This window comes from Eretmochelys imbricata, chromosome 5, assembly GCF_965152235.1.
Source record: "Eretmochelys imbricata isolate rEreImb1 chromosome 5, rEreImb1.hap1, whole genome shotgun sequence".
NCBI lineage: Eukaryota > Metazoa > Chordata > Testudines > Cheloniidae > Eretmochelys > Eretmochelys imbricata.
In genome coordinates this window covers 95,014,063-95,041,912 of record NC_135576.1, presented here as the reverse complement: position 1 = coordinate 95,041,912, position 27,850 = coordinate 95,014,063, and the positions used below count along the sequence as shown (strand labels likewise).

At 41.2% G+C, this 27,850-nt stretch overlaps 2 protein-coding genes across 3 annotated transcripts in view; one reads left to right on the top strand and one right to left on the bottom strand.

Annotated features, from left to right (window-relative positions):
- The window catches only part of VPS13A (vacuolar protein sorting 13 homolog A), a 285,176-nt gene that overhangs the window by 254,741 nt on the left and 2,585 nt on the right, over positions 1 to 27,850 (top strand). The window contains exon 72 of the transcript XR_013346200.1: positions 13,280 to 13,423. The gene's annotated coding sequence lies outside the window, so the exon portion shown is untranslated. The remainder of the gene's footprint in view (positions 1 to 13,279; positions 13,424 to 27,850) is intronic.
- Positions 16,640 to 27,850, bottom strand: part of LOC144265190 (guanine nucleotide-binding protein subunit alpha-14) — a 57,127-nt gene continuing 45,916 nt past the window's right edge. For both annotated transcript variants that reach the window (XM_077817555.1, XM_077817557.1), the window contains 4 exons: positions 26,969 to 27,097; positions 21,763 to 21,892; positions 19,335 to 19,488; positions 16,640 to 17,710 (listed from right to left, as the gene is read on the bottom strand). In XM_077817555.1, the coding sequence (XP_077673681.1) occupies positions 17,520 to 17,710; positions 19,335 to 19,488; positions 21,763 to 21,892; positions 26,969 to 27,097 (604 nt within the window). In that variant the 3' untranslated portion in view covers positions 16,640 to 17,519. The remainder of the gene's footprint in view (positions 17,711 to 19,334; positions 19,489 to 21,762; positions 21,893 to 26,968; positions 27,098 to 27,850) is intronic.

Below are 27,850 nucleotides of genomic sequence, written 5' to 3'. Positions count from 1 at the left end.
GGTCTTTGTTTCTCTTACATGGACTCTCTTAGCTCATGTGTCTATGAAAATAGTAAATTAAGTGTTACACTCTGGTCCATCCAAGTTCTTGAGCTTGAACTGTAAACATGCAGTTTTCGTAAGAAATTAGTCTGCTAATGTTAAATGATGATTTTTATAAATACAGTGTTCACATATCTTTATATGATTGCTAAATCTTGTATAGTTTGCAATCTGACAATATAATCACACAATGGAAATATTTATGCCTGCTATAGATAAATACATTTATTAAAAATTTTAACTTTAAAACCTGTATGTTTGTTTCTTTGTATGGTGTTAGTTTAGAGGAAACAGTAGTATATTCCTTTTAAACAGCATGGAATGTTTCTCCTCTTTCTTGTTGCTTTGCATTTGAGCTCCAGAAAATGATGATTATTTTTTCATTAATTATTGATTTATATTTAATGATACCACCATCGCACAAAGAGGTGCGAGGAGTCTGCTGTATTGTATTTTCAGCAAGCAACCAGTAAGTCCATAATTAAACATATTTTCCAGTGATAAATTACATTTTTCTAATTTCTCAATCTGTATTGGTTAATTCTTACTAAAGGTTTGACTTTTCCTATTATCCAGGACAGTTCAGTTCTATAAGAAGATATCCCAGATGTCTCACCTATCTAGCAAACCACTGAAAAATCTGTCTCCGGGGGATAAACAGAATGCAGCAATTCACCATTTTCATTTTTAAACATCTGTGATGCTTTTTGGGAAATAGGGAGACCTTCTTTTTACTTTACCTCATGTGTTCTCAGCATTCATCTTTGAAGCTATTTTTTTGAAGAAAATACAGGGACCATTCTTTAAAATGCTGCTTTCAGGCTTCTTTCTCTTCTTCTCAGTGCTGGGTTTTCTTCTTTGAGTAGATGTAGCTGTGCATTCCACTTACGTGTCTGTGCACCCAGGGCACCGGAGCTGGAGAAATTTGCCTATCCATACCCATAAAGGAGCGGTGCCCATGCCTCATGGCTGTAGCCCCTCTTCTGGCTATTTGAGGCGGCACCACCCCAACCCTCCCATAGTTCCTTCGTACCCCTCCCCTGTGTCTGGAGTTGGGGCTCTGTGTGGTCTTAACCTAACAACCTCTCTAGTGTAATTTTGTGTTGTTGTATATGGTTAGTAGTACCTTTAGTTAGATTAGTGTTAGTTTAGTTTTCCTTGGTGATGCCCTCATGGCTTAAACATTATCCTTCATGTGGGGGAGTGATCTTCAACAGTGGTTCCCATGGACAGTGTGTGCTCTGTCTCAGCCAGGCCCACGTGAAAGACTGTTGTGCAATCTGCAGATTGTTCACAAAACAGACCCAAGTGGCTCCAGACCGTCACTGAAGCAGCGCCTGCTTTGGTACCAGGGCTCTCGTCAGGTCGAAGACTGCCTTTGGCTTCCAAAAGTGCTGCCGCTTCACATTCCAGAGCTGGCGCCTCTCCAAAGAAATGGAGGAGCCATTCTCTGGCAACTGCGCCAAGGAAAAGCACAGGGACTGTGGTCAGAGCTGGAGGCCTCGCTCCATATCAATGCGCAGGAGCTTTGGGCCATTTAGAACATCTGTTGCACATTTTGTGACTGTATCAGAGACTCAGTGGCTCACATACTTACCAACAATACCACCATGGTGTACTATGTGACCAAACAAGGGGGAGCAGACACCAGATTCCTCTGTCTAAAGGAGATCAGCCAGTGGCAGTTCTGCATCAAGGAGAACATTACTCTGATAGCCAATCACTTGCCCAGAGTTTGGAATCATCTCGTGGACCATTTCAGCAGATATTTTTTCCTGAATCACAAGTGGTCCCTGAAGGCAAATGTCCTCCAGGTCATCTTCACAACTTGGAGCATCCTGACAATTGACCTGTTTGCTACAAGGGACAACAGGAAATGTCTGTTCTGCCCTCAAAGGCTTAGTTCAGGCTCCCTGTCATGCTTTTCACCTCAGCTGCAAGTCACCTCCACTGTACGCCTTTCCCCTGATGCCAGTCATCCCTCAGGTCATTCTCAAGCTCAAGGCAGATTGGGCCAAGCTCATTCTCATTTTCCCAGTGTGGCCAAAACAGTGCTGGTTCTCCGACTTTCTTATGCTGTCAATTCAGCCTCCCGTCCCAACTTACTCATTCAGAACCAAGGCCACACCTTGAATTCTGCGCTCAGCTCCCTGCATCTTATGGTGTGGCTACTGCATGGTTGAACAAGGAGGGAAGAGTAGTGTTTGGTGGCTATCCCATGAGTCTTCCTTAACAGTGGGGGGAACCCGCTCAGGCTGGCCTATTGAGTGAATTGGAAACTATTTTCAGTGTGGTTATTAGTCCACTGAATCCAACCACCGCTGGCCTCTATCCAGGACATTTTAGAGTACTTGCTGCACCTTCAGTTGTTAGGGCTTGCATTTAGTTCCTTTAAAGTGTATCTGGCAGAAATATCTGCATTTAATCCCCCCCATTCTGGGGGATCTGTCTTCTCCAGTGCCATGGGAGCAAGATTCTTAACAGGACTCCTTCATCTATATCCTCCGCTCTGAGAGCCAGTTCCTCTGTCAGGCCTTAATGGGACATCTGTTCGAGCCACTGACCTCTTGTCCCTTTCCACTTTTGTGTCAGAAAACTGCATTTCTGGTAGTGATAACATCCTCAAGGAGAGTGTGATAGTTGCACGCTCTGATGGCAGAGCCTCCTTATATGCAATTCTCTAAAGAAAAAGTGACTAGACAAAAAAAAATGGATGTGGTCATAGAGTGGTTTCTCATTTTCATTTAAACCAGGTGTTATGTTTTACCTTTGTTCTTTCCTAAGCCTCATTCATCTCCTGAGGAGCAGCATCTCCACATGTTAGATGTCAGGCAATGTCTGACCTTTTATCTGGACAGGACTGAACCTTTTCATGTTTTGCCTCATTCACTTGTTATATGCAGATCATATAAAGCAGGGGTTGGCAAACTTTTTGGCCTGAGGGCCACATCTGGGTATGGAAATTGTATGGCAGGCCATGAATGCTCATGAAATTGGGGGCTGGGGTGGGGTGAGGGCTCTAGCTCAGGGTGCAGGCTCTGGGGTGGGGCTGGGGATGAGGGGTTGGGGGTGCAGGAGGGTGCTCTGGACTGGGACCAAAAGGTTTGAGGGTGGGAGGGGGATCAGGGCTGGGGCAGGTGGTTGGGATGCATGTGGGGGTCAAGGGTGCAGGCTACGGGCAGCGCTTACCTCAAGCAGCTCCCAGAAGCAGCAGCCTGTCCTCCCTCCGGCTCCTATGCAGAAGCGTGGCCAGGCAGCTCTGCACGCTGCCCCATCTGTAGGCACTGCCCCTGCAGCTCCCATTGGTCAGGGATCCCTAGCGCAGGGGTGGCGCTTGGGGTGGGTGCAGCTTGCAAAGCCCCTTGGCTGTCCCTACGCATAGGAGCCAGAGGGGGGACATGCCACTGCTTCCAGGAGCCGTGCGGCGTGGGGCAAGCCCCTGACCCCGCTCCTCGGCTGGAGTGTCGGAGCAGGAAAAGCCCTGCACCCCGCTCCCCAGCAGGAGCTCAAGGGCTGATTAAAATGTCTGGAGGGCCGGATGCAGCCCCCGGGCCATAGTTTGCCCACCCTTGGTATAAAGGGTCAAGCACTCTTCTCAGAGACTGTCTCTAAATGGATAACATACTGCATCAAGACTACATATGAAACAGCTTTGGCTAAGCCCTGTCGGTGGGTGTGAGCTCACTCTACAAGGGCACAATCAAAGTCCATAGCATTCCTCGTGGTGTTCCCATATTGGACATTTGCAGTGCTGCTACATGGTCGTTGATACATACATTCACGAACCGTTGCGCCATAACCTTGACTTATGAGGAAGGCTGAGGGAACTGGGATTGTTTAGTCTGCAGAAGAGAAGAATGAGGGGGGATTTGATAGCTGCTTTCAACTACCTGAGAGGTGGTTCCAGAGAGGATGGTTCTAGACTATTCTCAGTGGTGGAAGAGGACAGGACAAGGAGTAGTCTCAAGTTGCAGTGGGGGAGGTTTAGGTTGGATATTAGGAAAAACTTTTTCACTAGGAGGGTGGTGAAACACTGGAATGCGTTGCCTAGGGAGGTGGTGGAATCTCCTTCCTTAGAAGTTTTTAAGGTCAGGCTTGACAAAGCCCTGGCTGGGATGATTTAATTGGGGATTGGTCCTCCTTTTGAGCAGGGGGTTGGACTAGATGACCTCCTGAGGTCCCTTCCAACCCTGATATTCTATGATTCTATGATTCTATTTTCCAGGGCAGATGCAAGCTTTCATAAAACAGTCCTGCAGTCCTTGTTTAGGCAGACTCTGAGCCTCACCTCCTGGCAGAAGGGCCTACATGACAGAAACAAGTGATCCCTTCTTCAGGATTTTGTTTTTTAAACATTAATATGACAAAAATCAGAGTTTTAAACTTTTTCTTCATTGCTTTCCAACATTAGGAACATGTTTGCAGGGTACAACCTGAATGAAGGGAATGCATGGTGCTGTTTATGCTCAGACGCAGGCATAAAAGGCTTCTTTTCCAAGGCGGCTGTTCCACCACTGGATTACAGGGTCATAAGTGAGAAACCATTTTTTTTGTCTGCAAAATTCCAAATGACTTGAGAAAGCAGGTTGTTAGTGTTTTATGGACCACAATTGCTCAAAATATTTCAGATTCTGAATTGTTTTGATGGAAAAACAGGCCAACATTTTTGTGACAACTTTTTCTGGTTTTAGACCAACTCTGTTTTAGACTCTCAGGACTATTTCGTGGACATTTCACACAACTGGGGACAATTGCCCCACTGCCTGTCCGTGTGAGAGATGTCTCCAGCTCAGAGTGAGAACAGTCTGCTACTTCCTTTTTGAAAATAAAGGGGAAAAACTATAATGTGTTTAGCGTTCAAGACCCCTTTCGTCAGACCAGCTGGTAATTGCTGTTGAGAAACTCACAAAAAAGTAAATAGGCTAAGCCAACTTACAGCGCACCCCTTTCATCCCAAAAAAATAAATGTTATTACTTCTCTGCCAGTAGTTCTTCTTGTGATGAGGATGAGCTTTCTCATTCTGACCATGGCCAACCACAGTCAAATACTCAGAGGTTTTCTCCACCTGAATACTTTTGATACTATAACTTGAAAACCAGTGGTTACCCTGATATTCATAAAGACAAAATGGAAGAAGGTTAGAGAACTAAGGGGAAAATATTTTCCCACCAAAACAAATTTAGAAACCAGGTTTCTCTTACACTTTTTCTACAAGAGCATCACGGTTTTAAATAAATAAAAATGAAATTTTCTATGTTCAATTATCCAAAAGTCTCTTGGTTGTGTAAACTGAAAGCTAACAACAGTAGTAGCTTTATTGGTAAAAGATCTGGTTTTCCTCTTGGAGAAGGACGTCTTTCCACAAGATTACATATATTGACAAAAGAGGTACAGCAGGCAATGCAGGCATCATTAACTTCATACTTTGCCAGAGCAACATGTCATGGTGTGACATCCTACAGGCGACTGACTTTTTCCACTAAGAGTGATTTTCTGTCCTTTGTTTAAGTAAATTTACTTGGTGGCATAATTCAAAGCTCTTGCATTGATCTGGTGTGATTTATGGCAAGAGCATTTTGGGACAACATCACGAATCCAAAGGAACTATATACCTGATCCTAAATCTATTATAGTTGCAGGGCTATGTGACAAAACTCCAGAAAAGTCTTCTGCAACCAGACAATCAGATTAACAAACTTATATTTAGCAAATGAGTCAGCCCAAGACAGGACCTTCTCAACTCGCTCCCACCCTCACCCACAAAGTACAGGAAGTAAATCACAGCAAAACCTCTCCAATTCAACACTACCTGTAACTATTAAGGATGATTGTATCATGCATAGGAATTGCTCCATGGGCTAGGTTTCACATCTAGTCACGCCGATTCCTAGTGAAGCCATTCTCCAGCCATCTTGGCAAACAGAATCTTAGCTCCAAGATGTAAGGAGAGCTCTCCATGATTACATAGAAATGAACAAGGGGAGATGGTTTACTTATCAAATCACAGGAACAAAGTAATTGCTATGGACATATCTGCTGCAGAAGTTAGTGGCACAGAGAAAATGGCCACAACAGGAAAGAAAGCAATGCACAAATGCTGTGGAGTTAAGCAACCAAACAGGCTCTGCTCACCTTTCAGAGGCTAAATGCTAATACAGAGGCACAATATGACATTGTACCTAAAACACACACAATTATGACATCTTAACTGGAGTCCCAACACCTGAAGAGCTTGGGGCTTATTCATCTAGAGCCAGGGCAGCACCCATGGCCTGCCTTTGAAATATTTCCATCCCAACAGTCGGGAATATTCAGAGACAATACTCCCAAAGAATCAACTCTTCGAGTGGCTCTGTATGTTCCCACTTATGGGATATTGCATCACCGTATGGTGCCTTGCCATAGAACCATCTATCAGTCTCAAAGCACTCTCACATTCTGCTCCTCCCTTCAGCATTACTAGATGGGGAGAATTCTGAGTCACTACAGAGAATTCTTTCCCAGGTGTCTGCCTGGCAGGTCTTGCCCACATGTTCAGAGTCTAACTAATCACCGTATTGGGATCAGGAAGGAATTTTCCCTCAGGTTAGATTGGGCAGAGACCCTGGGGAGGTTTCGCCTTCCTCTGCAGCGTGGGTCACTTTTAGGTTTAAACTAGTTTAAATGGTGAATTCTCTCTAGCTTGAAGTCTTTAAACCATAATTTGAGGTCTTCAGTATCTCAGTCAGAGGTTGGGGCCTATTTCAGGAGTGAGTGGGTGAGGTTCTGTGGCCTGCAATGTGCAGGAGGTCAGACTAGATGATCATGATGGTCCCTTCATGAGTCTATGTTCTGAGGGTGAGGCTACATAGGAGCAGAGCACCTTCACCACTTCAGTTCCTTTCAGCCATGTGGCTGGCCAGATGTGAACCTCTCCAGTCTCTTCAGAGCCAGAGTTTGTCTTTCTTAGATAGTTATCGTTAGCAGTTAGTAAGTGATTCTCTTTTGGCTCCATGTTATGACAGAATTGAGGAAGCAAAAGAAGTGGGGATTAAGAGGTGCACCTCATGCTCAGCTGTCTTCTTGGCATCTGATGACTACATGCAGTGCCTCCAGTGCCTGGGAGAAGGACCTTCTGGATGTTTGATCTGCCAGACCTTTACTCCCAGAGCCCTCAAGGATAGGGAGACTTGCCTGCAATTCGTCCTCCTGAAGGAAACCATCAAAGCCAGACCCTCTTGATCTGAGCAGTCCTCTGATCCAGAGTCTGTAAAGCCAGATTTGGCCCCTGTGGCTCCCAACAGCAAAAGACTGAAGTGTTCTAAGAAACCACACCAGCTGCCAGGATCCCATCCCTCCCTCTTTCAGTTAAGCCTTCAAAGCTACATATAGCCAAATCAGAGGCCATGTGCTGTCCTGATTGCATTAGAGAGGTCAAGAGACAGTTCAAACACTCTCACCAATGCCCTACCTCATACCTTACAGCTTTCCAATCCTGATGGAATTCCAGCAGTTGCAGGACCAGCATTGGCTTTGATCTTCACTTCCAGTTCCAGGAAGATCAGTTTGTCAGGGCATATGGACAAGGCAGCCCCTGTTGGCAGTGCTGGTTCCCAGGCATCAGAGTTGTTGGATCTACCTGAATCTGACAAGAAATGGCTCCAAAGCGCAAACCTGTTCCATCCTCAGCTTTAATAGCAAGGGAGATGGACTTGTGCATAACACCGGTTCTGATATGGTCTGGATCTGATATAATCTTTAGATCTGCTTTTGGTTCGTGTGTCAGTTCTGATTATGTCCTCAGAGAGTTTCATCAGTGTGGCAGCCCAAGTTCTCCTCTTGACACTGTTGCACGTGTCATGAAATGCAAGAGTTCTAAGAAGAGGCTTATTTCCCCAGCTCCAAGATCATCTTTGTCTCCTGGCAGGAAGAAGAGGCCAGAAGGCATTGAAGGACCTTTCATTGATCCTCCAATGCCACCTCCTCCCAGGAGCTTTACAGAGTTTCCATGAAGAGCCGGTTCCCCATATCTTGTGCTGGATCCACTATTGTCCCCAGTGCACTCTACCTCCAATCTGGACTTTTACCAGGAGGGAGATAGAGGAAGAGTGCGGAGACCGGTGGCACAATTCAGACCACCCCTTGATGCGCCTGCAGTCAGCATGTTCCCAAACCCCACCTCAGGAATTTTTCAACTACCTTCCACATGGATGGAGACGTCATGTCTCATCTACTAAAGTTCAGGCAGCCCAGAGGTCCCTGGATTCAACTCCTCCAGATTTCCTGACATTACAGACAGTGATGCCTGAAGTATTGTACAAGGGGAGGATGAGGAGGTAACTTTCCTTTTGAAACAAGAGTAGATGGATACAGATTATGAACCAGATGAATATGTGGGGGTGTCTTCAGCCTCCTCTCCTTCTGAGGATGCTGCACAGTTCTATTCTATGGTATATCACATGGTATCTACCTTGAACCTACCTGTGGTGTCTGTGGAAAAGACTTCCCACCTTATTCAATAGCCAAAATCTTTGGTGCCACAGCTAAGAGTAGCCTCTTTCTACCCATGTTCGATGGGTTGTTACAGCCGGCTCAATCTGTGTGGTCCACTTCTCCATCTTGTCAACTGGTCTCCAAATAAGGCAGACAAATTATTACCAGATACCTTCTGAAGGTTTTTCTTATTTTTATACCCACCCTGTGCCTAACTCATTGGTGGTGACTGCTGCCAGCAGCAGGCTGAGATCTGGGCAGAGAACCTATGGTCCATTACCAATCCACTTATGGGAAAGGACTTTTTATTTTTACAAGAGTTGCCTGATGACAGAAGACGTTTGGCTGATGCCTCTTAGTAGAAGATCAAAGTGTAGCTAAACATTCCCTTAAGGCATCCTGTCATGCTTCAGACACTGCCACAAGAGCATTTGTGCCTGCCATGACGATTAAGAGGCATGCATGGCTCCATTCCTCATCTCTAGCTACAGACACTATAGGACACTTAAGCTAGTGGTTCTCCCTTTTGAGAAGGGAAGGTCGTGTTAGCACAAAGATGGAAAAACTGAAGGACATGAGATTAAAGGCTCATTCTCTGGCTCTAGCTCCATCTGCTAGGATGCCATCACCCTCTGCTCCTGCTTCCTGGTATACAAGGCAGTCCGACCCACAGTCTTTGCCATCGTATTCTTCAGTGAATCAAGATGTCATCAATATCAGCAAGTTGCAACCTCCTAGCATCAATCTAGAAAATAGCCTTTCATGCTAAGGTCTAAACCTAAACAACCCACTTCCTCACCAGTGTCCACATCATGAATCCTCAAACTCCAGTTTTGACGAAATGATCAAAAGTCAAGAATCAGCCAGACAAGACTTTTTTTTTTTTTGGAAACAGATTAGCGCACTATATCAGACCAATGGGTTCTACAGATTGTGGAAAGAGTCTGTGCCATACAATTCAAAAGATTGCCTCCTACCAATACCCTCTTTCCTTCCCCTTTCAATGACCCCTCTTATGAAGCAAATCTGACCACAGAAATGGAAAAATTGCTTCTGATGGAAGCAGTCAAGGAGGTTCCTGAATACCTAAGGGTCTGGGGTTTTTATTCCCACTATTTTCTGGTGCAGAAGCAGGATGGTGGGTTTTGGCCAATACTAGACTTAAAGGCTTGAACAAGTTAATTCAGATGTTTCGGCTCCATATATTGACTCTGGCCACCATAATCCCTTTGCTTTTGTTCATGGAGTTGTTCATGACTCTTGATCTATAGGATGCGTATTTTCATACTTGAGTTAACTGAAATCATAGCAAGTACCTTTGATTCGTGGTGGCTGGTCACCACTTTCGGTACATGGTGCTCCCATTTGGCCTCTCAACAGCATCCGGAGTTTGTACAAAATGTCACTCTGTAGTAGCAGCTCACCTGAGGAATGAGGGTATTTTTGTTTACCCCTGTTTAGATACCTGGCTACTGAAGGCTGTGTGTGTGAGAACCGGCTAAACCATATCTTCACAACCAGTCTCTTTGACCTTGAGCTCTCTCTCAACCTCCCAAAGTTAATCCTTTGCCCTTCACAAAGGATTCCCTTTAGAGACTCCATACTGGATTCAGTGGAGGGGGAGCGCTTTCGGCCCAAAGAGAGACTTATCAAAATGAAAGACTGTTAAAGACTCAATGATGTGCCACCCAAAGAATAAAAATCTCTTGGGTCCTATGGCACCCACTACCTGTGTGACTCCATTTCTTATCTGAGAATGTGCAGCATTGGATGTCGCAGGTCTACAGATCAAGTCATAACCATCTTCACTTGTTGAACATCATAGTTTCTCTAGACTGGTGGTTAGTCAGAACGACTGTGCTCAGGATATACAATTCAATCCCCTAGGTCCAGCCCTGACAGTGACTTCAGACGCAAATAATAATTGGAGGGTGTGGGGGCATCTGAATAATTTAACAGTTTGTGAACACTGGTCTTCTCAGGAAAGAACCCTGCACATCAGTGTATTTTAATTAAGAGCTCTTCATCTGGTTCCTAGGTGGTTCTGCGGGGGAGGATTGTGCAGGCGGTGATGGCCAATACATCGGCAATGTATTACATCAGTGTGCGGGGGATGGGGCATACTCTACGGTCCTGTGTGCAGAGGCAGTAAGTCTATGGAACTGGTATATTTGTCATAACTTATCCTATGGCCGTGCATCTAGCAGGGGAAAACAACATAGTTGCTGATCATCTGAGTAGAGACAGCTCCCAGATGCACGGATGGTTCCCTAAAGGATCAATTGGTTCAGACCATATATGTTCTCCAGCTGCGGTCGATGAGATGTGGGCTTGTTCAAAGAAGATCAACAAAAAGTGTTGCCTTTTCTGTTCCAGAGTGGTCAGGGACAGTCAATCCCTGTCGGATGCCTGTCTTCTGCACTGGCGGAAGGGCCTGATGTACACCTTGATTCAGAAAGTAGTGAGGAAGATAGGACAGGAGTGATTCTTATCACTCCAGTTTGGCCATATCAACAGTGGTTTACCAATCTCCTGCAACTCTCCTGCGGAGTCTTTGTGCAACTTCTGTGTCAAGGGGAGGGCAGGATCTTTCATCCGGGCCCACAGTCTCTTCACTTGGCTGTGTGAGTGATCAGACTGTGACTTCGTTTGCTGTTGAGAGGTCATGTTCTTCATTTATGCAGGACATGCTAACTAACTCTAGAAAGCAGTCAACTAGAAACTGCTACCTTTTAGAATGGTCCAGATTTCAGGCATGGATGAAGAGAAATTCTGATTCATCTGTATCGGCTCACATTCCTTATGTTCTGGAATATTTCATGCATTTAAAAATCATCGAGTTCATTTGGCAGCCATCTCCACGTATGATACACTTGTGGATGATAGCTCACTATTCATGGTTCAGCTAAGAAGTTTGTGAAATGTTTATCAAATGTGTATCTTCCATTAGAAATCCTATTTGCTCTTGGGACCTTAATCTGGTTTTGGTCATGCTGGTGAATTCACCCTTTGAACACTTGGCTGCCTGTTCACTCTATCATTTATCTATCAAAACAGTCTTCATTATCGCCATCACATTGGCCAGGAGAGTGAACGAACTTATATCTGATCCACCTTTCACTTCTTTTCATAAGGACAAGGTAGGTCTCAGACCTGATCCCAGTTTTTTACCTAAGCAAATAAATTGCTATGGTATTGTCTGATTTTTCACATTAACCAGACAATTAATTTGCTCTTTTTGCCCCTAAACTACACTCTAATAAGTTTCAGTATGATAGCCGTGCACGCATCTGATGAAGTGGGTTTTAGCCCACGAAAGCTTATACCCAAATAAATTTGTTAGTCTCTAAGATGCCACAAGGACTCCTCGTTGTTTTTACTCTAATAAGTGGGGAACTTGTTCTATACTTTGGTTGCCAGAGGGCTCTTCCCTATTTGGATAGAACTAAGAATTTTTGTAAATTGTCTAGATTGTTCGTATCTTATGCTAATAACCTCATGGGTTGTACAGTCTCTTCCTAGACTATTTGTGTATTAAACTGTGTATTGCTGCATGTTACACATTTGCAGTAGATACAAGAACTTTTGCTAGTCAACCACGTGAGCTGCAACTACATCCTTCATTTGTCTTCAACAGGTGCTAGTTGCTGGAATTTGGAGGGCTACAACCTGGGCTTTGGTGCACACCTTCACTGAGCATTATGCTCTGGACTTGGCCTCCGGAGGGGTCACTGGGTTTAGCAAGGCAGTGCTTCAGTCTATTCAACAAGGACTTTGTTCCTGCCTCCAGGTTAGTTTTTAGCACTGCTTATCTGTCTGTCCCGTAAGTAGGAATATGCAGAGCCACTTGAAGAAATGAAGGTTACCTGCCTGTAACCAGAGTTCTTGGAGATAGCTCTGTGTTCACACTTCTGACCCGCCTAACCCTCTCTGTCACAGTCCTTGTCTCTGGGTTTGTGGTGGAAAGAACTGAGGAGTTGGGGGCATTCCATCTCTGTATAGCTTCTCCCTCAGAACACTGGTGATGCTAAGGGGAGGGGTGCCACAAGGCACCACAAGGTGGTGCAATAACCCATACATGAAATATGCAGAACCATCTTGAAGACCTCTGTTTACAGGTAAGTAAACTTCATTTACTGGTAAGTAACCCCTTTTTCCTATGTAAATTTATTTCAGACGTGCCATCAGTGTGTTACTTTGACCTATTTATTTCAGTTGTGTTATTTTTATATAGAACTACATAAAAGGCACATATGAAGGTGTTAAGAAAAGGCTTACAGCAATATATAAAAGTAATGTTGTGGTTTTTCTCACCAACTTCACTGAGTTACAATGATCCCTGTATTCTTGTCACACAGTAGAATGTTGTAAAGTGTTGTCAGAAACAGTTGTACAAAACCTTACTGCTGTCTCCGATTGCAGTGTTTCCAGAATTGAACACAGCAGCAAATAAATTGCTGTTACACTTTGAGACATTGTAAGATCACACATGGTTGCAGAAATTAGTGAGAACATGAGGTCTTTATGACTTCATGACTTGGTGTTTGAACATGAGGTCCTATGACTTCAAGTTGTTGGAAGTTGTGCCCAACAGGGCCCTGTGAGCTAAAAAGTTCTTATACCTTTGAGTTTCCCAAACTTCCATAAATCAGATTATTTCTAAAAACCAGATTGTTCTAGTAATACTGGATGACACATTCAGAGCTGTAGTGCACACTTCATGCTGTTCAACAAGATTGACACTTGGCCATTGTTAAACTACAGGCTGGAGCACAACATTCTCTCCCCTGCAACACTTAATGGAGAGGACACTTAGGAACTGGGCTGGGATGAGGAGCTGATTGTCCCATTATGGTACGCAGACTCTGGAGACAAAACAGAAAGAGGCAAATCAGAGGATAATCTCAGGTATGTTGCAGTTTTCTGTAACCTAGTTCACCAATATTGAAGGATAAATCTTTTCTTTTTTTTAAGGTTTTCCTTTTTTGGAAAAAATATACAGAATTAAACTTCAGTTTTCAATGTGATAATTGTAGGTGAAAATGCAAATAAGGTTTGTTGATAAGAAGAGAGTTGTATATTTGTGACTGATTCAAAGGCACAATGCAAAGTCTAGTTCTGACAGTCTACTATCTGACACTTTGTTTCATTTTTTGGTATTACATTTTTCATGTATAGGACAATTATTTGTCCTAAAAAACAGATACATTTTTTGCAAAAGATGGTTATGCTTACATATAGAATGAATATATTTATATGTACCTTTATCCTCTCTCAAAGCCACATTTTCCATGTATTGGTTACATGACAGTCACATAGTTTGGTTTTTAATGTTATGTTGGCATTTCAGTATTTGAATTAATTAGCTAATAACTCACTAACACCTCTTTCCACTTAAGCATGTTACATATTTAAAAATCTGTTGCTATTAATGCACAATCTGGTGGGTGTTTAAAATATTGGGGTTTTTTTTAAAATGCAGAGCCTGAGATTTGTTGGGGTCAGTACAAGTACCCATGGAGGTCACCCAGCAGCCTGATTTATACTGCTGGGCTGAGAGGTACACAGGCAGAGTTTGAGACAGAGGCCTGGCTTTGTGGCACAAACCAGTAAAGAGCACAAGGATATTAGGGATAGCTAATGGTGGTAGCTGGCCTGTGAACTTCACACTTAAGACTCTGCCTTCTCAGGACCTGCTGGTTTGGTTGTGATAGGCTCACCATGTGGGTGACACAAGAAGCCATGAAAGTGCTAAATAAATAAAATACTAGTGCTCCTGGGACAGCATTATATATATACTGGTGAAGATCTGAAGATTATTTTTTAGGATTTTCTAATTAAATCTAGGCAAATAATCCAAAATCTGTATCAAACATGTTCCACTCAGATTTTTGGGAGACAGGGAGAAGTTGCAACTCTCAAACTTCCTCTTTTGGAGGCACTGCCCACATTTGAAGTTTTTGCCAGTAGGAGTCTATCTAAAAATACTCAGGGTGAATTTTGGCTAATCCACTAGCTATCCTAATTGCAAATAAATCAGCGATCGAAATGTTTTGTACCCTCTTTTAAAGTGAACAAGTTACAGGCATGTGACGCTGGGGCACTACTCAGTAAAATATAAAGTCTGCATTCCTTTCCTTGCTGGTTCACACTAGCTGTAGAATTTCACCCTGTAATTCCTGCATCTATCTTATAACTTCTGGTTGAGCTAGAGCATCTTTTTTAGAAAGACATCCAATCTTGAATTAAAAATTTCTATCTATTGTATCTACTACATCCCTAGGTAAGTTGTTCCAATAGGTTTGAACTGGACTAGGTTTTCTTAGAAGTCTGTGGGTGGATGTCCCTTGGATTGATTGCTTCCAGGGCCTTGGCATTCTATGTGTTTTCTCCCATCGTGTATCGCTAGATGAAGCTGTAAACAGGCTGAAGGATGTTAGTGGTGATTCTTTCAAATCTTGGGTACAGTAATAATGTGATGCCCTAGTAAGAGCAGATCTTATTTTGGTCCAGCAAACAATTGGGTGTCCACATTTTTAATTCAGCTCCTTAAGGTTGTGAATTAGTGAGATTTGGTTTATGTTGAACGCTTTAATGATGATGAATGTGCATGCTCATGCTCTTTGTGGTCAACTGGGGTGCAGTTTTAACAAAGAAAAGGTTTCTGTAGCCATTAAAATTCACTTAGCTTATGGTGTTAGTGATAGTTGGAAGCAAATGGCATTGGTATGCACACTTCATGGCAAGATATTTCATGTGTTATGTTACTGAATATCCAAGTGGCCAGGCTGTGAACACTGGTGACCAGAGCTGACAAGGATCTGTTAACAATGCCAGGCCTTGGCATTTTTTTCAGGAGTGTTGAAGATGGCAGTACTACCTGTGACCTGGAAGACATTGACTTTTTCACTGATTAACCCATTGAAACAAAATACATGATTTGTAGCTACTCGATCTGTCATCTCTTCTACACTGTCATGTTTGTCAATTTGCTGAACTGTCCAAGGGTCTGCAGTCTCGGCCACTGTAGATATTCACAACTCCAACCCATACTTGCTGTGCATGAATGACTGGAGTACCGGCTGTTAAGAGCAACGTTGTTTTTGTCCTTGTCCTTGTTGGATTCAGCCCCAGGCATGTTTGCTGCTGATTAATTACTTCACCTACATGGGCAGGGAGGCATGTGTACAGCTGAATGTTTGTTTTTCCAACACGTGATTATGGAGTCAAGTCTTTTGTGTCTTTAAAGGAGCATGGAGATGCTGCACTGGGTTTTGCTCTAACATTAAAGAAACAAATTATTCTGATCCACTCATTAGGGTCTCTTGGCCTTTCATAGTATGAGTATTCCTCTCATGACCATGTGTCAGTTCTTACTTATAAAGAAACCTATAGTACTTGTTCCTTTGGGAATGGGGTGATCATACCTGCTGCAGAGGGAGACTTTGGCCAATGGAAATTTTACAGCTTTCCATGTTATGGCAGCATTCCCCAGAAAAAACAGATCCACCTTAGGTTTGTGGGTATTGGCACTGGCATTGTTCAGGGAGCATTCTACTATGTACTGAGAAGTTGGTTATGACTCTTAGCTGGAGTTGAGCAGAGAGTAGGCTTCTCCCCACTGACTCGAAATTACTTATTTATATTATGTTAGCATCCAAGAGGCTAAATTAGGATGAGGGTCTCACTGTGCTAATACACAGCCCCAAAGAGCAGCTGATCCTCTCATGGGCTGGTGGAAGGTGGCTTTCTGAGGGTTGGATTAATCCTAAAAAATCAGTATGAATGTTTTATTAAGGAGTATTTGCTAGACATAACAGTGGTATTGCTGGATCTATTTCAAGGTACACTTCAGTGACTAGCAAGATTGTTCATCCCTGATAAAACTGACTATCAGACATTAGTGCATATATCTTAAATGGATATTGTTACTGTGGCAGAAGCTGGTGAGAATGCTCTAGTGGTCTGAAAATCTTCTGGAAGTAATATGGTGTGGCTAAGGTGTTAAGTATGCTTCCTACAGTGGCTTGTAAAGCCCAAATACAGGGGCTGTGGTAAGGAATGCAGTTTTTTATATATATATACACACACACACACACACACAAATGGAAATGAGCAGTTCAGTACATGCAACTGCATCCTCAAGGATGGCAGTTTTATTCTTCCTATGGCACAGGGCTTTTGGAGGAACTACCTAGGGCCTAGAAACCTCAGCGACTGAATGCCCTTTCTAGCCACAAAGGTCTGTTAGTGAATTGCAAGTGCTGGGTACTGGTGTTACACTGTCATTTTAATAGAAGTGACAGCTATGTGCTTTATAACTATACACTTGGCTCTTGTGTATTATTGCCAAATGACATCAAAGACATGTTAAGACTTTGGGCATATCAGCCTACGAAAGACACTTCCAACATAAAAATCTAAATGAGTAAATTCAATATATGGCCCCCAAATTCATTAAAATGCTAACAGCTCATTCTAACTCAAATGATAAATATTACAGTATCTAACATTCTAAAATAGCATCACTTTATCATTTCTAAGGCATCTCAGGTTAAAATTTCCTACGATAATTTTCATGATTACGAAATGCAATAAAAAACCCTAAGAAAATAACAGATGAATGGCAATGGATTTATATATAGTTCTATAAAAAAAATTTCTTAAATACCCTTTGAACCACAGTTGTCACACAAAATCTCACAGCCTAAATTAAGGGAAATATAAAAACAATATTTAAATGTATAGTTTAAAAAATTGTAAACATTGGAAGTTCTCCCTTAAAGTTCTATTAATCCACTTCTCTTCAGTAAATATTTCAAGATCAGCAAATGTACAGAAACAACCTCTGTTTCTGTAAGTAAATTGTTTCAAAGAACAACTCTATTTGTATCTGTGTCAATCTGTCTTTTGTGGAATTTTTTAGAATGCACTAGTAATGTTTTTATTAGTCTATGGTGGGTGGGTAGATGACGATAGGTGGATCCAAGCCGTGGTTCTCTCTTTACACCAGGTTGAACTCCCTCAGGTTTAGCTGTAGGATAGTGTCTTTGACAGCAGCAAAGACAAAGCGGATATTCTCTGTGTCTGTGGCACAAGTGAAGTGGGAATAGATTACTTTCTCTTTGTCTGGATTCTGGTCCTGGTACAGCTTCAAAATGAATTCTCTGGCAGCTTTCACATCTTGTTTAGGTCCTGTTTATAGAGGCATATTAGATAATATTTTTAAAGGATATAAAATATTTAATTCAAACAAAATATCAGCCAGCCCATTCAAATAAATACTTAGCTATATATAATTTACTGCAGTGACTATTTTTGAGCATGGGATAACTACTGGGAGATAACATTATGCAAGCATATCAACAAAAAGCTATATATCTAGTGGGGCTAAACTTGTTAATAATATGTAGAAGTGGTACGGTTACAATTAAACTTTCAGATAAACTTCTATGGTAAAACACTGTCATCAGTACAACGTTCACTCAAAAGTGTTCCTACAAATTACTTTGAGGATGTATGTTTGTTTTAGGCTGCTATCACACAGAAGTGCTAACAATGTTTAATGTATAAGACTAAATTGTCAGACTGATACATAACACACGGTATATTTATTAGCTTATTGAATTCTTAGTTTTCCCTCTTTTTGAATATTTGATATAGCTCTGCATACTATAAGATGTTTCTATGGCAGTCTGCATCCTGGGATTTTATTTTAAGAGGGAGGTAGACTTTCTGTAAGTAAGTATTTTAATCAAAGGAATTTTCTCAACTTAAATTTAGGATTCAATAGGATTTAATTAGCAAGCTAATGCATTTTACTACGACAGACGGTTCTGCACCTAAAATGCTGATTTAAATCACAGTCTTAATCCATCATCAGTGTAGGTCCGTCATTCTTTTGGGATTATTGAATAGATACTGAATTTCAGTATCCAACTGAACCCACTTTAAAGCAAGTTTTATAGGTAACAGCAATGTTAAGTTAAAATGCACCAAAGGGTTTTCTTTAGACTATTTTGTTTTATCCAGTTATTTGTGAAATGCCTAGACAGTATGAGAATGACTATAAAGTAGAGAATAAAGTAACTATACCACAATATATTCAGCAAACACCTAGAAAATGTACTAGAAACTTTTAGAGTATGTAGTACAAGGGAACAAGAGATATATATTTCCCTAAGTTTACCTATATTATAGGTAAAACCAATTATCTTCCTCTGTATCAAAATGCACAGTTTTCAACTTTGCATTCAAAAGCTGTAATATTTAAAATCAGACTCCAGTCTCCTCCTAGCTCTAGCAATAAATATTCAGGGTGATATGCCACAGTTGTGCCCAGGTACCTCAAAGAGGAGAAATGTGTGTTTTATCAGAGGTCAGGCTAAATGAAAGTGGGTTTCCTGTGTTCTGGCATCTTAAGTCTAACACTATGGCTGCATGAAATCAGCGCTTTTAAAAGCCTCTGGCCCTGATCTTGTTATTTACAATACAGTCTCACAGATTGCCCTAGCTGCTATTGGGCTGTCTGTGGCTCAGCAATCTGCCCACATGTTGCAGGATCGAGGCCTAGGTTTTCAAAACAACAAAACTGCATTTTATTATATACTATGACCTAGGTCTAGATTTTAACAGGCAGAATTTTAAAAAAATTAGTTGCCAAATAATTACCTCAAATATATTACACAATCTCATTTATAAAGCGGGCAGGGAAATTGGAACTAATAACAGGAAAAGGTAAGGCGATTAACACTCACGTTTAGAGTTTAAATTTGATTTTAAGTCACTATTGTGAACATAGTCTAGCATAAAAGCTCACCTGTGTATTCTGGGAAATAGCTGATTAGATGGGAGTACATGATTTTCTCTTCTAGAAGATCTTTTTTGTTTAAGAACAGAATGACTGAAGAGTTCAGAAACCATGGGTATGTGATGATCGTTTTAAATAAGGCCTTGCTTTCTTCCATTCGATTCTACAAGGAGACAAATGAATTTGAAATTCAATTGTTTAAAGCATTACCATATACATGATCAGGACACACAAAAAATCAAATCACTCACACCTCAACCATCAATCCAAAATAAAGTTCTCCATAAAACCAGTGCGTTTTCAAGTTCTCTTACCAGACTCTCTCAGCCCAGCAGAGTTGTAGCAAAAGTATTAACTACCCTACTTAATATTTTTATACACACACGGCTTTGAATCCGGCCTGCCTGAAGCGAAGTGAACGGGCGGCATGACGACGCACAAAATTTAACGGAAGGTAATGCACATCAGAAGTCATCTGAACTACTCATGTGTATTACTGGACATCACTGTGGCCAGCCCAATTAAAGCCTCTGCTAAAATGTGCAGTGGCAGTCCAAAGAGCAGTGGGAGAATTCATAAGGGATGGATTAGCAAACACTGAAAGTATTATAATTAGAGCTGGTTGAACCTACAGATTTCTGATTAGCAGGAAATTTTCCACAAACTGAAAATTCATTTCAGAAACCATGACACAGTGTTTCTGAAACAAAACATGCCCCATGGGGAGCATGACAAGCATTTCAGTTCACAGCTGCCAGGGCTCCCAAACATCTGCAACTGCCAGAGCAGCTCCACCATGCAGTCATCCCCAGGCTGGGGATGCAGGGCTTCCAGATTCTCAGGCCAGCTCACTCCCAGGACTTCCCACTCAGGAGTCTGGAAGCCAGGGGGTCCCCAGCGTGGCACAGTCTGCAGCTTCCCTGCAGATGAAGATGAGGCTTTCAGGGCAGGGAGCATGAAAGCCCTAAGTGTCCTCCATAGGAAGAAGTTTGGAGTTCCCAGCAGCTTACCAGGAGAGCTAGCAGAGAACCAGAGAGGTTTCCATCAGAACTCTGCCTGTGATTTGACCAAAATTTGAACCTGAACTGTTTTTGTGAAACAGTTCAGATTCAACTTAACTGGAATTTTCCACCTAAACTTTTATTAGCAATTTTTAGACCAGTTCTAATAAGACAGTTCTATAAATCCAAGCCTTATAGCCTTACTTAGGATATTGTGTTCAGTCGTGGTCACGCGCTCTCAAAAAAAGATGTGGGAAAAAATAAGGATTCGGAGATTGGTTGTGAAAGACTTCATATGATGAGATGAAAAATAAGAGGTACGATTGAAGTATACAAAATAATGAATGGTAGATTAGAAAGAGACTATTTACCTTCTTTGTTCCGTGAAACAAAGTCAGAAAATCTAAAACTGATTGCAGGAAATAGTTTCTCACAACACACATTTAACCTATAGAACAAATTGCCGCAAGATATTGATGCCTAGAGGCTAATAAAAGTCAGAAGAGGATTAGGAAATGTATATATTTAAAGAGAACATCCACATACTTGATAGTAATTATCTTTAAAATACTTCAGAAGGTAATGGATGCAAAGGCACTCAATCTCTATTTTGTAAAGAGAGGAGTACTTATGGTGGTATATTAACAACAACAATCTTAGCTGCTTTCCTTTCAACTGCCTTCTCTTCTCCTTTTGGTGGGAGACTGTTGCCCCACTCTCAGCTGGCAAATGGAAGTGTAGGCAGGATCAGGTCTCCAGCCCATAATTAGTGGCAGCTATGCACAGTATGTGCAGCTTCCTTTTGGACTGTGGTGGTCTGTGGCCCATAGTTGAAAGACAGCTGAGGAACAGTGTTCAGAGTTGAGGAGGATTGGTATTTATACTTTGTGAGTACTGTCTTTCTAGACTTTCAGATGTTTAGGGTTTTTGAATTGCACAGTATAAACTTCCTGATTTTCAAATACTTGGGTTTCTTTCAATAACTAGACTGTTCTATTAATGACGTGGTTGTAACTCAATAGTCTAATAGCCTTTACTTTAGACATTTTGTTTCTATATTAGACATTTCATTAGGTTTTGTTTTTTTTAATATTAATATGTGAAAAGCTGTTATCACTGAAAGAGCGAGGCAAAACGGATTCCTGCAGCAGTTAGAAGCTCCTCAGGAGGTCCTTCTGGGTTGTGTAGAAGCTGTAAGGCCCGCAAGTCTGTAGCTCAAGAGCCAGTTTTGTCCCACAGTATACATTAAAATAGAGCCACAGTCACTATGACTCAATGTCAAATAACTTTATGGATGGATAATGCTGCACTTCCAACTTTGTAGGGACAAACTGTTAGTAATACATGCATTTATAAAGAACTAGTGGGTTTTATTGTTCTTACAGAAATACAAGCCTCTTTTTTCTATGCCTAATCGAGATCCGCTCATTCCTTACCTCATTGTCACATTCAGCCAGGACCTGGTCGTATTCACTTAGTGCAACTAAGAAAATGATGGAGGTAACACTTTCAAAACAGTGAATCCATTTCCTTCTTTCAGACCTCTGGCCACCTACATCCACCATTCTGTTAAACAGAAACAAACAGCACAATGATTGTTTTGTGTCATCATTTGACTATATGTAGTTAATATGTATAGAGAAGCGGTCAACCAGTAGAACCCAAGACACTTTGTAGACCATTTTTTCCAAGAATCACTTGACCCATAAAAAGTGTAGCTACTTCTAACATGGAAGCTATTTAACATATTTTAAGTTAATTCACTTGCTGAAGGATCACAAATATCAGCATAGGTCAGAATGAATTGAGCAAGCCATTATATATGAAAGCTACCATCATGATCTGCTTCAGCTTTCTGAATGCAGCTCTTGAGGAGGGGATGTAGAATTATGCAGGTTCTTTCTATATGAAAGTAGCAGTAAAGTTAAGTGAGTAAAACTAAATGTTTATCTCCCATAACTGCATATTTAATGCCATCAGGGATAAAATGTTCCAGATCCAATACTCAGAATTGCTCAAGTGCATTTCCTCTCAACACAATCACTTAAAAAAAAAAATCAAGAAAATTACAAGTTACGCCAACATTTACATTCATAGCAATCTCTGCTCACATATTACTACCAAACTGATAACCAAACATGCACACAGACGTCTCAGCTCCACATCAAACTTAGTTCTGACACAGAAAATCTGATAATGCATACTTCCAGTTTCTCCTAATCACATGCAACTTTAATTCTCTCCAACTTCAGTTAGATCAAAATTAGGGCTGTCAAGCGATTAAAAACATTAATCGCTCTGTTAAATAATAATATAATACCATTTAAATATTTTTGAATGTTTTCTAAGTTTTCAAATATTGATTTCTATTACAACACAGAATACAAAGTGTACAGTGCTCACTTTATATTTTGATTACAAATATTTGCACTGTAAAAAACAAAAGATAGTATTTTTCAATTCACCTAATACAAGTACTGTAGTGCAGTCTCTTTATCATGAAAGTTGAACTTACAAATGAAGAATTAGGTACAAAAAACCTCCATTCAAAAATAAAAATGTAAAACTTTAGAGCCTACAAGTCCACTCAGTCAGATTTCAACCAGTTGCTCAGACAAACAAGTTTGGGTTACAATTTGAAGGAGATAATGCTGCCCACTTCTTGTTTACAATGTCACCTGAAAGTGAGAACAGAAGTTCACATGGTACTGTTGTAGCTGGCACCACAAGATATTTACATGCCAAATGTCCTAAAGATTCATTTGTCCCTTCATGCTTCAACCACAACCCAAAGCAGTGCGGAACCAACGCATGTTCACTTTTATCATCTGCGCCAGATGCCACCAGCAGAAGGTTGATTTTCTTTTTTTGTTCTGTAGTTTCCACATCTGAGTGTTGTTCTTTTAAGATTTCTGAAAGCATGCTCCACGCACCACTCCTCTCAGATTTTGCAAGGCACTTCAGATTTTTAAACCTTGGGTTGAGTGCTATTCTGCTGTGAAAATGTTCTTAAAACAAACATGTACTGGGTCATCATCCGAGACTGTTATAACATGAAATATATGGCAGAATGTAGGAAAAACAGAACAGGAAACATACAATTCTCCCCCAAAAGAGTTCAGTCACAAATTTAATTAACACTTTTTTTTTTTTAACAAGCAACATCAGCATGGAAGCATGTCTTCTGGAATGGTGGCTGAAGCATGAAGGGGCATACAAATGTTTTTCATAAATACCTTGCAACGCTGGCTACAAAAGTACCATATGAATGCCTGTTATCGCTTTCAGGTGATATTGTAAATAAGAAGAGGCAGCATTATCTCCCATAAATGTAAACAAACTTGTTTGTCTTAGCGATTGGGTGGACAAGAAGTAGGACTGAGTGATTTGTAGGCTCTAAAGTTCTACATGGTTTTGTTTTTGAGTGCAGTTATGTAACAAAAAAATTCTACATTTGTAAGTTACTTTCATGATAAACAAATTGCACTACAGTACTTGTATGAGGTGAACTGAAAAACTCTTGATTACAAATATTTGCACTGTAAAAATGATAATCAAAAATATAAAGTGAGCACTGTATATGTTGTATTCTGTGTTGTAATAGAAATCACTATTTGAAAATGTAGAAAAACATCCAAAAATGTAAAATTTCAATTGGTATTCTATTGTTTAACAGTGAGATTAATTGTGATTAATTTTTTTGAGTTAATAGTGTGAGTTAACTGTGATTAATTGACAGCCCTAATCAAAATATTTCCCTATAGACACACAGGCAGTGATAAAGACTGTTTGTTGTTTGTAGATGAAAAGGTGTGATGTTGGAGTTGAGTGTTGTGCATCAGAGTGCCCTGTGTGCTCTGTAGTTGGTTCTGTGTTGAAAATAAGGGTTTTTTTGTGAAGCTAAAGAGCCAGCATATGTTTGGCTATGATGATGCTTTTGGTGGAAGGACAAATGCACTGATGCTGATGTGCATGTTATAAAGGAACATAAGAATTGATATACATTAGCAGACCTGTGGCCCATCTAATCCTGTTTCTTGCCATAATTAGTACCTGATGGTGCACGAACCACTAAGCACTACAATCATACCAACAATAAATACTAATAACGATTTTTTCTTCTATTGTTCTTAGAAACATAGCTGACCTTAAAAACCTCTAAGGAAGGAGATTCCACCACCTCCCTAGGTAACACATTCCAGCGCTGCACCACTCTCCTAGTGAAAAAGTTTTTCCTGATATCCAACCTAAACCTCCCCCACTGCAACTTGTAGGCCATTACTCCTTGTTCTGATGTCTGGTACCACTGAAAATAGTCTAGATCCATCCTCTTTGGAACCCCCTTTCAGGTATCTGAAAGGGGGTATCAAATGCCCCTCATTCTTCTCTTCTGCAGACTAAATAATCCCAATTCCCTCAGCTTCTCCTCAAATGATGTGCTCAAGCCCCCTAATCATTTTTGTTGCCCTCCGCTGGACTCTTTCCCATTTTTCCACATCCTTCTTGTAGTGTGGGGCCCAAAACTGGACACACTACTCCAGATGAGGCCGCACCAATGCCGAATAGAGGGAAATGATCACGTCCCTTGATCGGCTAGCAGTGCTCCCACTTACACAGCCCAAAATGCCATTAGCCTTCTTGGCAACAAGGGCACACTGCTGCAAACTTGCTGAGGGTGCAATCCACGACATCCTCCACATCATTAATGAAGATATTGAACAAAACCAGCCCCAGGACCGACCACTGGGGCACTCCACTTAATACCGGCTGCCAACTAGACATGGAGCCATTGATCACTACTCATTGAGCCCAATGATAAATTCAATGCAGCAGTGTAATCTTTAATTTGACTTGCTAGCTCATTTGACAATTGAACACTGCCTTGTTGTTGCTAGGATCTTACTTCAAGTAGCTACCTCAAGTTCAGATCACATCTTTATTTTCTAGTGATGATGAGGGCTAAGTTTGACTAACCAAAAGAGTTTTATGCCATCTTCAAAATTAGCCACCTTGCTCTTCCCTCCTTTTTTCAGGTGATTAATAGCATGTCATAGTACGGAACCTTGGGCATCCCAGTTAACTTTTTGCTACGCTGACCATGTATCGTCCTATAGTTTTCTCTCTCAAATGTCTAATTCATGAGAGTGCTTTACTGATGATCTCTTTGGGCTCTAGTTTGAGAGTCATGACACCTGATCTCTATTACACCCAGATCAGCTGTAGGACCTCAAGCAACTCGCTGCACTTGAGTTTCCTTAACTCTAAACTAGAGCTAATTATTCATATTCTCCTTTTTAAAGTGTTTTGAGAGTTACAGATGAGAAAACACACTGTATAAAAGCTAAATACTATTATTATTTAGTGGATGCGTTTACAGAAAATGCAGTTGTGCAACTTTAAGTTAATTTTTTGTGAGCATTTCCGATATTAAAATAAGACAGAGGGCAATAGGAGATATTGGGACGGGGCTGGGGAAAGAAGAAGAGAGGACAACAGGGGAAGGTATGGGGTAGCAGATGGCTGTAGATCTGTCTGCGTGGACTGGGGATATGGGAAAAGCAAGCCTATCCAAGGAGGAGTGAAGCAGGGTTTGGCAGGTGGGCAGAAAAAACAGTACAGCAAGACAACCCAGCCTCAACTGCCCAAACTCTTCAGCCCTACTGCTCAGCTCATTTCCCAATACCATGGGGATTGCTGGCATATTTTCCCCCATCCTCTGTGGCCTAACTGCACACAGCATTTTAAATATTTTTCATTGACATTCATTATAAACCACAGGACAGGTCACTCCATAGAGAAGCTGCATGGCTTGCAGAATTTCAAACTCTACTTCCCATGTAGCTCTGGGTGCAAGGTTCCCCTCTCACTGCCCCTTTCATGCTTGCAGTTGGTAACAAGGGAGAGGACACACTGATGGGGACAGCCTATAGTCAAATATGCTGAAGAAACAGAGCTTGCATGTTAGCTAGGGAGGTAGCGTCTCAGTCAGATTAGCTTCTTGTGGTTAGTCAGATGGATCTTACTCGGGTCCTTCTCCCTATGACTCGTGTCATTAAGTTGGGATCAAGCATGAAGGGCGAGCAGAGAGGCAGGGAAAGTGACTATCTGGTGATGGGGAGGAGATCTCCAGAGGCTGGGAAAGCGTGCCAGAGAACTGAGTAACTGCTGGATCTGGACCATTCTGTCAGTGTCTCTTAAGTTGCTTATTGTCAAATCAGAGAAATAACTCTTAAGTTGTTGGTAATATCTTCAAGCTAAGTTTGAAAAGAGGCCTTTGACATTCTATGTGGTGTGTGTGTGAGCAGTTTGGAATACATGGTAACTGGGCTTGTTTGGATATAGGAAGGCAAAAGTTTTTTAAAAAATTAAATTGGCCCAGTCTCAAAGAGGAATGGATTTTAAATATCCTCTGGAAAAGTTAGAAAATGTCATTTAAAAAAACCATAGACAATTTAATTCTCTAAAGAGTTACTTATTGAATTTGGAGACTAAATTCAATCACTGAAGTGTAAGAAACTGATATTAATCCTGTTTTGAGTATAAGGCTCACTGTAATCTTAAGGGCAGAGTCTCTGCAGACAATTTCATAAAGTCATATCTTTTAATTTATTTCATACATTGCCAGAATACAGTCAATCTTACCTAAAAATAATGTTTTCTAAATCAAAAGGATACTCAATAATTCCCGTAGTTGGTACTCTGACTCTGAGAATATCTTGCTGAGTTGGCACAAATGAGGGCAAGGCAATACGATCAATGTCAGTAAGGTAACTGCAAAATAAGATACAAGTATATATTGCTAAGTAAATGTTTTGATGTAATGAATCAAAATATGGAGCAGTAAGCATAACAGTTTACCCACAAACCAAATGGAAGAACTATATACTTAACATAAGAGAAATAATTTATACCAGGTTCTTTTAAGTACAGTACCTGCAAGTATATGCCTTGAATTTACAGATACCCACTTATTTATTCCATACCAGAGGCGTTTCCTAGGCATCCCCAACTTCCTCAGAGAGTTGATTTGGTTTATATCCAAAGTTATTGAGTTCTCCCTCCAGTTGCCAAAGACTACCATGGCCCAGCATAACACCACAGAAGGATGCAAAATAATTGTAAACTCTTATCTCACAAGTTTGATAACTGAAACTTTCATGAATGTTCTAGCCTTGCTCACCATCCAGTCACTTCATGTCCATGTATTAGACTCCTTGCAGTGGGACTGACAATACTATTAAGCAACTTTATTTGTTTAGACAAAAGCTTCATAATCTATAACAAACTTGTCATCCACATTCTTTTCTGGAGTAAAATAATACTGCCATGCAGGCAACACATTGTTTCAGTATATACAAAGTGTGGTATCATCTTCCCCTCTCCAGATTCTCATGCAGATGGGACCCTTCAGCTCTTCAATTTACACAACTGTGTATAAAAAGTGATATTTAAGGGAATCTCTACACTGCAATTAAAATCTGCAGCTGACTTGGGCTTGCAAGGCTCTGACTATGGAACTGCAGC